General features: G+C 37.7%; 1 protein-coding gene across 1 annotated transcript; it reads right to left on the minus strand.

Moving 5' to 3' along the window:
• Window positions 1–1,282: 1,282 nt before the first annotated feature.
• LOC107574921 (uncharacterized) lies at window positions 1,283–3,427 on the minus strand (the record flags this gene model as incomplete). The annotated part of the gene is made up of 2 exons (XM_016261347.1): window positions 3,354–3,427; window positions 1,283–2,937 (listed from the first exon to the last, which is right to left on the minus strand). Coding segments are annotated over exons 1-2 (1,729 nt in total), but the record flags the coding sequence as incomplete, so codon positions are not given.
• Window positions 3,428–7,648: the final 4,221 nt, after the last annotated feature.

Below are 7,648 nucleotides of genomic sequence, written 5' to 3' on the forward strand. Positions count from 1 at the left end.
TTAGTTAATAAAAAGACAATCGTTCAGTGTTTGTTCATGTTTTTGTTGCTGTTACGTGACGTAGCGGTGTCTGACTAGAGGCGAGACGTGGAAAATGTCATCGTTTCAGAAAATATACGGATTCGCTGTCCACACGAAAACACAAGGGTGGTGTTTTCAGATTTATCCACTCTGGCACCCGGTTTCAAAAAATATCGTTTTCACTCTCCGGATCCGTCTGGACGAAACGCCTATACGATAGAACATTTATGAGTATACAGATAAACGCTTCTCCGTGTGGACGGGGCCTTAGTATGACTATTTATATATAAACTAACGATCAGGCAATAATAATTGGTTCAAATAAAATATCAAAACTAAATAATTGCATGATTGTATTGAACAACACTGTTGTGTTATGTAATGTAATATTTCTTTACATAATACGAACATAACCAACTTAAGTACATTATGTATTATAGCAAATACCTGCAGAGGGCGCCAACGGCCTGGTGACGTTTCACTCTACAGCGTGATTAAATGACGTTTAAATCCATTAAATTTTAATATTTGGCCACATGCGAACTCAGAAACTTTTATTTTGAAATCGCGATGTACAATAAACGGCATATTTAGACATAGGTTGATGTATTCTCCTGTGTTGGCAAAGGTTTATAAATGATTTACGTTACAAATCTAGTGAGATAATACACACAGTTTTCCCGGAAGAACGTTAAGCAATTCAAATTCACAGCAAATGCAGAGTAATAGTTTAGCCCCTTTCACACATACAGTCTTTACTGGTAAATTACCATTAATAGATCATGTGTGAAAAGGACCTTTTCAAAAATCCCGGTAAATTTGTTCTGGCCATTATATCGTTTTATGGAGATGACATGATTACTAAGCTCCGCTGCTTTTTAATTAGTTTCTATGTAAATATGCGTTAGATGGGCATCTTTGACCATTGCGCCTCGCAGCTTTTTCAACGTGTCGTGCTTCTCCATTCATCAGGGCTGCGACTCTGTCTGATTGGATACTATAATGCGCGTTTCGTGTTTATAAGAGCAAAAAGCTTCTGATTGGCTAGTAATGTTAGTTTGGTTGAGAGTGAAAGATATGCTCCTCTCATACCATTGGTAGGCGAATTCTTGGACTCAAACGTGATATCAACAAATATTTTTTTAAATGTAGGATTATTTTTTTCTGCAGCCAAACGCTGCATGCCGGAGATCCGGCACGGTGCCGGAGAACTTTAAGCCCTGTATTTGTTGCATTTATTACTTTTTACCAGTTAAATTACCAAAAAAAGTCATTAAATGATGTACGGCCCCCTTATTTTTCTGCTGTTCTCCAGTTTTCCTCAGATCCTCCAGGTCCTTTATCCATTCATCTTTTCCCTCCTCCTTCAGTCGGGGAATCAGGAAATCCAGATGCCGAAGAGTGAAAGCGCTGTCTGCTTTTAATGCGATCTTACACAGATTCATGATGATCATATAAGCTTCATGCAGCAGTTTGGACTTTTCATTTTTAATCTTCTCCAGATCACTGTCGAGTTCCATTTCGATTTCTGTTTTTCTTTGAAACTCTTTCATGTTACTTTCATGTTCCTGTTTAGTATCTTCATATTTATCATTTTTGTAATTGGTGATTCTAGGCTCTTCACCACTTTTTTGATACTTCTGTTGGAGCTCATCAAATGTCATAGTGACTGTCTTTGTCTTTGTCACATATTTTTTGTCCTCTTTGATGTGTTTGCTGTAATGACACTTATTAGTACACACAGTGCAGTGGTCGTCTTTCATGACTTGACACCATTTAACATGATCTAAAGGGATCCACCAGCAACCATACTCATCATGACAGGTTTCCTCACAGACAGAGCAGCAGGTTGCCAAGTTGTTCCTTTTTGTAAAAAAAAACCCCGACCACACTATTACAGGATTTATGGGGACTTTTTCTTTGAAAACCTTTGGGACTGTAAACTTAAAGTTCTCACACTTCTCAATCTTTTCTCTGTTCTGTCCTAGGGCTTCCTGAATCTGCGTCAGTTCTTGGGTTTTTAACTCCTTCTCAGTGATTCGCTCCATCAGATTAGAGACACAGGCTTCAAGTTGTCTTCGCTCTTTCAGAACATCTAATGTCATCTGAACACTTTTTCTGTTCTTTTCTTCCAAGAGTGCCAAGAACCGATTAATGCTTCTCTCTCCCATTTCCCAATCTAATCTGTTGCGATGCTGATACTCTTCATCTCTTTCCTCTTTCTGTCGGTTGTTGAACAAGAAGCAAACAGGTTTATTGTTTTCATCTCTTCTGCAGGGTATTTCTGCTTTCTTTATGGCATTGAGGGCATCTGTTGGACGTCGTCCATCTGACTGTGTGAGTAGAAACACTATGTTGTTCTCTATATCTCTAGCAAACAGAGACAGAACTGAGTGAAATATGTAATGCTCTTTTCCAGAGAGTCGATTCTGAGACGCCTTCATCACAAAGCACACTGCATCAATATAATGAATCCCATCCTCAACTGAGAATAATCTGCTCAGATATTCAGAAATCTCTCCGTCTTTCTCGTATCCTTTAGTGTCTGCGTATCCTGGAGTGTCGATGATGGTCAGAGATGTTGGGTTTTCTTTAACAAACACCTCATAAACAGTGATCTCCGATGTCTGGGACTGTGATTGATCTTCATCTTCTTCTTCTTCTGTGATTTGATAAAACTCTTCATCCTCAAACTTCACTCCCAGTAAGCTGTTGATCATGGTGTTGATGAGGGTGGTTTTCCCAGCGCCGGTTTCTCCCACCATCAGTATGACTTTGTTCTGCTTGTTTCTGTCTCTTCTTCCATAAGTCCATCGTCTGAGCTTTCCATCGGCCCCATCAAAATAAGTTCTTTCCGTGTTCAGTTTGTAAAGAGCTGGAGGACCAGCATTCGTGAGGGTGGCATCATGACGTGATCTGCAAAAGAAAAAGATTTGGCATCAACATGCCTACATTAATTGCTTGCCTTTTTAGTGGTGATATAAAGCAGAAGCAACAAGTCTTTTGTTCATTATAAAGGATTTGTTAATCAGTTGATGAATGAGGTGTTAGAAGTCTAGAATTTAGATTTAAAGGAATAACCTGACTAAAAATGAAAATCCATACGTTATTTTCTAACTCTAACGATGTATTTCAGCTCAAGACTTTCGGTCTCCTATGGTCTGTCAAGATTGAAAGCACAGAACATCATCAAATGACAGTAAAAGCAATCAAAGTTATTCTACCCTGTATATTGATTATTTGTGGATTGGCGGGTGTTCATTTCAAACCCTGATGTTAAGAATGATAACTGTTGTGTCATAGATTAGAAGTGATGCAATTATGACACTAACCTGCTGATTTGCGCTTGTTGCCCTTCAGTTTGGTCAGACACGGAGCTGATCTTCTCTGCCTTATTGTTTGACATTGTAGAGATGAATCTGCAAGATATGATACACTTTTTACACTAGTGCTTTAAAATGAAGGAAATATGACTTGAACAAGCTACGAAGTCTCTTAGCACCTTTTGTGCTCCAGACAGTATATGCTTATTTCTGAAAACAGGTCTCACCTAATGCTTAAAAAAATCTACTTTTTTTTTTACTTCTCATCTATACATTAAAGCTGTGTTTTGGGAGATATGAAGTACTTTTGTACCTGTTTACCACATAATTCCTCAACTGCACCATTAGCTTGCATGTGAAATATCACATTTTTATGAAAAAATCACTTAAATGATGATCTAAATCTGATTTAAGTTGTTTCTGGATATTGATCTAGGTGTTAGGTGTAGAATTCTGCCATCTGCTGGTTAGAGAAAAACTTGTAGAAACTACAGTTTTTGAAAGAATAGAGTAATGAACATATATATCCAGCAGAGGCCCATAGAGATCCATTCATTTTTCTGGAAGTGGCCCACTGCTTCTCCCACAACTTTTCTGAGATATATTTTGTAAATATATATTGAAACGTTATAAAATACATAAAAAAACAGTATTTTTCTCAAAGGTTAGAATTAGTTTTTGTTGTTTGAGGAATTTTGAAGTGCCCACTTTTGCAATAATGTCACATAAATTTGCAGAAATGCCACACAAGTTGTGACTAAAACTTGATCACAGGCACATATTTTTTTTAAATCTAAAATGGATTAAATCAAAACAATTTTATTTTACTTAAATGTAAATTAAAACAACACAACCAACCCCCCCCCCAAGAAAAAAAAACAAACAAAAGAAAAGAAAAAAAAACAACTGAAATAGTGGGTGTGTGTGAGAGAGAGAGTGTGTGTGCACATGTGTGTGTGTGTGTGTGTGTATGTACATGAGTGAGTATGCTCGTCCCACATTGTATTTGTGCTCTAGTATCAGGCCTTCATTCTTGTGTGGAAATTTTCAGATCTATGCAGGATTTATTGATTTTATTTACCAGTTTCTATAAAAATGCCTCTGTTGCAGTCACTCCTGTGTGTGTGTGTGTGTGTGTGTGTGTGAGAGAGTGAGTGTGTGTGTGAGTGTTTGTATGTGTTTTTGTGACAAATGAGGACATAAATGTGTATAATGACAAAGGTATGACAGGTATTACAAGGAGAAGGTGACTTTTCAGGACATTACCCCATGTACCCACTTTTCAAAACGCTTATAAATCACACAGAATGGAGTGTATTGAAAATCTGAAATAGCACAAAGTCTCCTGTGAGGGGTAGGTTTAGGGGTAGGGTTGGTGTAGGGCAATAGAATATACGGTCTGTACAGTATAAAAACCATTACGCCTATGGAGAGTCCCCACTTTTCACAAAAACAAACCTGTGTGTGTGAGTGTGTGTGTGTGTGTGTGTGTGTGTGTGCGTGCATGTCTGTGTGTGTGTGTCTGTGTGTGTGCGTGCATGTGTGTACGTGTGTGTGTGTGTGTGTGTGAGTGAGCATGTCATATTAACCCCAAGGACCAAATGAGGGTTAAGCAATTGCAGGCTGAGCTGAAAACATCATCAAACCTATGACAGCTGACACAACTCAGCAAAAAAAGAAACATCACTTTTTCAGATAATTTTGTAAAATCAAAATAAACTTTACAGATCTTTATTGGCATGAGTTTAAACAGTGACCAGAGCTGTTTTTCAACGCATTACAGAGTGAATATAACTGTCTTAACGTTAAATCAGTAAAATAACTTTTTTTTTTTTTTAATATTGGGACAATATGTTCACTGAGTTGATTTTAACTCTAAAAGAATTGAATTCACACTGATGAATTTGCTCTGCACATTTTAAAAACCTCAGTAAACTGGTCTGGTTTGACCAGAAACATTGTAGTTAATGGATCCATCATGCCAAATTAAAAAGAAAAGAATCATAAAAGAATTGATGACTCACGCTTCACTGAAGGAGGATGTCAAACACTGAGACACTGCTGATTAATAAGGTCACCAATCTGTGGTTTGTGCTCGGATGTTTCAAACCCTACAGAGATGGATTGATAAAAACCAGGATGATTAAGAGATCAAGAATTTAGAAGTTATGAAACTTCACTGAACTAAAAATGTCTTTTGTTTTTGTAAAGATCCTCTTAGTTTATCTATTAAATGTTTAGAGTGGAATGGTGTGGAGTTGATGTATTTGTCATATATTTTTTTAAACAATAAATATGATTAACAAACTTCATGTAAATTTTAATCAAATGTCTTCTATTACCATTACAGCTCATAATACTCTGATCTTCTGTTACTACTCAATCAAATTAATTTGAGTTGCATTTCTGCATTTGAGTCCTTTATCCCAGAGAACCCTGACCAGTAGTGAGGTCACTTTGTAGTTGATGCTAATTCACACGGCTTAGAGAGAAGCGGATGATTTCAAACTACTGGAAATCATATTTCATAGTTCGAAACACATGGTGAAATATTTCACTGCCCACAGAGTCGTATCTGTATTTTCTAAACAATACATTAGTGAAATAAATGTAATTTTAAAGAAGTCTGTGTGCAGATATTTTATTTTGAGTCCTTCATATTCATTTTGTATATCATTTAAATTAAACGAAACTCATTTGAAATCTTTAAAAGCACAAAAGATTTCAACAGTGTCCTGTCTGCAACAAATTATTCATTTAATATTCAGAATGTAATATGTGTACAAACAACCAAACTATATAATCATCTGCGTTTAAGGAGAATATTATGCTGTCTAATCAATTAGAAACACAAATGGGCTAGAAATAAAGAAGTATGAATGTTCCTACCTGGAGCCAGTGACGAGTGATCCGCTCTGGCTAAAATGCTGCTCGATTTATATGCTCTATTTACTATCCCTCCCAGCTTAATTTCACTATGAGTATATAAAGAACAAGACACTTTCACTTCTGTAAAGTGCTATTGTGACATTTTCACTTTCATCTCTGCATTTGGGAAATTGAATGAGCTGGAAAAGCAATGTTTCCTGGAAAACATTACATAGAGTGAAGGAGAAAATAAACAGTGTCCTGAAATATCTGGGAACTTTATCTTGTTGTATTATTCAGTGTGTCTGATCTACATTTACATTTACATTTAATAATTTTGCAGACGCTTTTATCCAAAGCAACTAATAATTGGGGAATACATAAAGCGATTCTTCTTAAAGAGGCAAACAGACACAAGAAGTGCATTTCAGGCATTTGTTCAAATAAGTAATCAGAATCAGAATCAGAATGAGCTTTATTGCCAGGTATGTTTACACATACAAGGAATTTGTTTTCGTGACAGAAGCTCCACAGTGTAACAGAATAACAGTGACAGAACAAAAAACACAGATAATAAAAAATAGAACAAGTAAATAAGGAATAAAAATATATAAATTGACAGTTGTATGTGCAGGTATATTACAATAGACAGTTTTTGTATGTACAGGTACTGTATATTATGTGCAAATTTGAGGTGTAGACTGAGTATGTGTGTTAGAAAAATAAGTGTATGAGTGAATAAATAGTGTGTGTTCCACAGTTATTGTTAAGTGTTCATGAGATGGATGGCCTGAGGGAAGAAACTGTTCCTGTGTCTGGTCGTTCTGGTGCTCAGAGCTCTGTAGCGTCGACCAGATGGCAACAGTTCAAAGAGGGAGTGTGCTGGATGTGAGGGGTCCAGAGTGATTCTGCCAGCCCTTTTGCTCACTCTGGATAAGTACAGTTCTTGGAGAGAAGGGAGGGTTGTACCAATGATTCGCTCAGCAGTCCGGACTACCCTCTGAAGTCTTCTGAGGTCAGATTTGGTAGCTGAGCTGAACCAGACAGTTATTGAAGTGCAGAGGACAGATTCAATAATGGCGGAGTAGAACTGTTTCAGCAGCTCCTGTGGCAGGTTGAACTTCCTCAGCTGGCGAAGGAAGTACAACCTCTGCTGGGCCTTTTTCACAATGGAGTCAATGTGAGTGTCCCACTTCAGGTCCTGAGAGATTGTGATGCCCAGGAACCTGAATGACTCCACTGCAGTCACAGTGCTGTCCATGATGGTGAGTGAGGGGAGTGCAGAGGGGTTTCTCCTGAAGTCCACGGTCATCTCCACAGTTTTTAGCGTGTTGAGCGCCAGGTTGTTGAGACTGCACCAGACAGCCAGCTGCTCGACCTCCTGTCTGTAAGCAGACTCGTCACCGTCCTGAATGAGGCCGATGAGTGTGGTGTCG

Source organism: Sinocyclocheilus grahami, unplaced genomic scaffold (assembly GCF_001515645.1).
Source record: "Sinocyclocheilus grahami isolate Dianchi unplaced genomic scaffold, SAMN03320097.WGS_v1.1 scaffold2390.1, whole genome shotgun sequence".
Classification (NCBI taxonomy): Eukaryota; Metazoa; Chordata; class Actinopteri; order Cypriniformes; family Cyprinidae; genus Sinocyclocheilus; species Sinocyclocheilus grahami.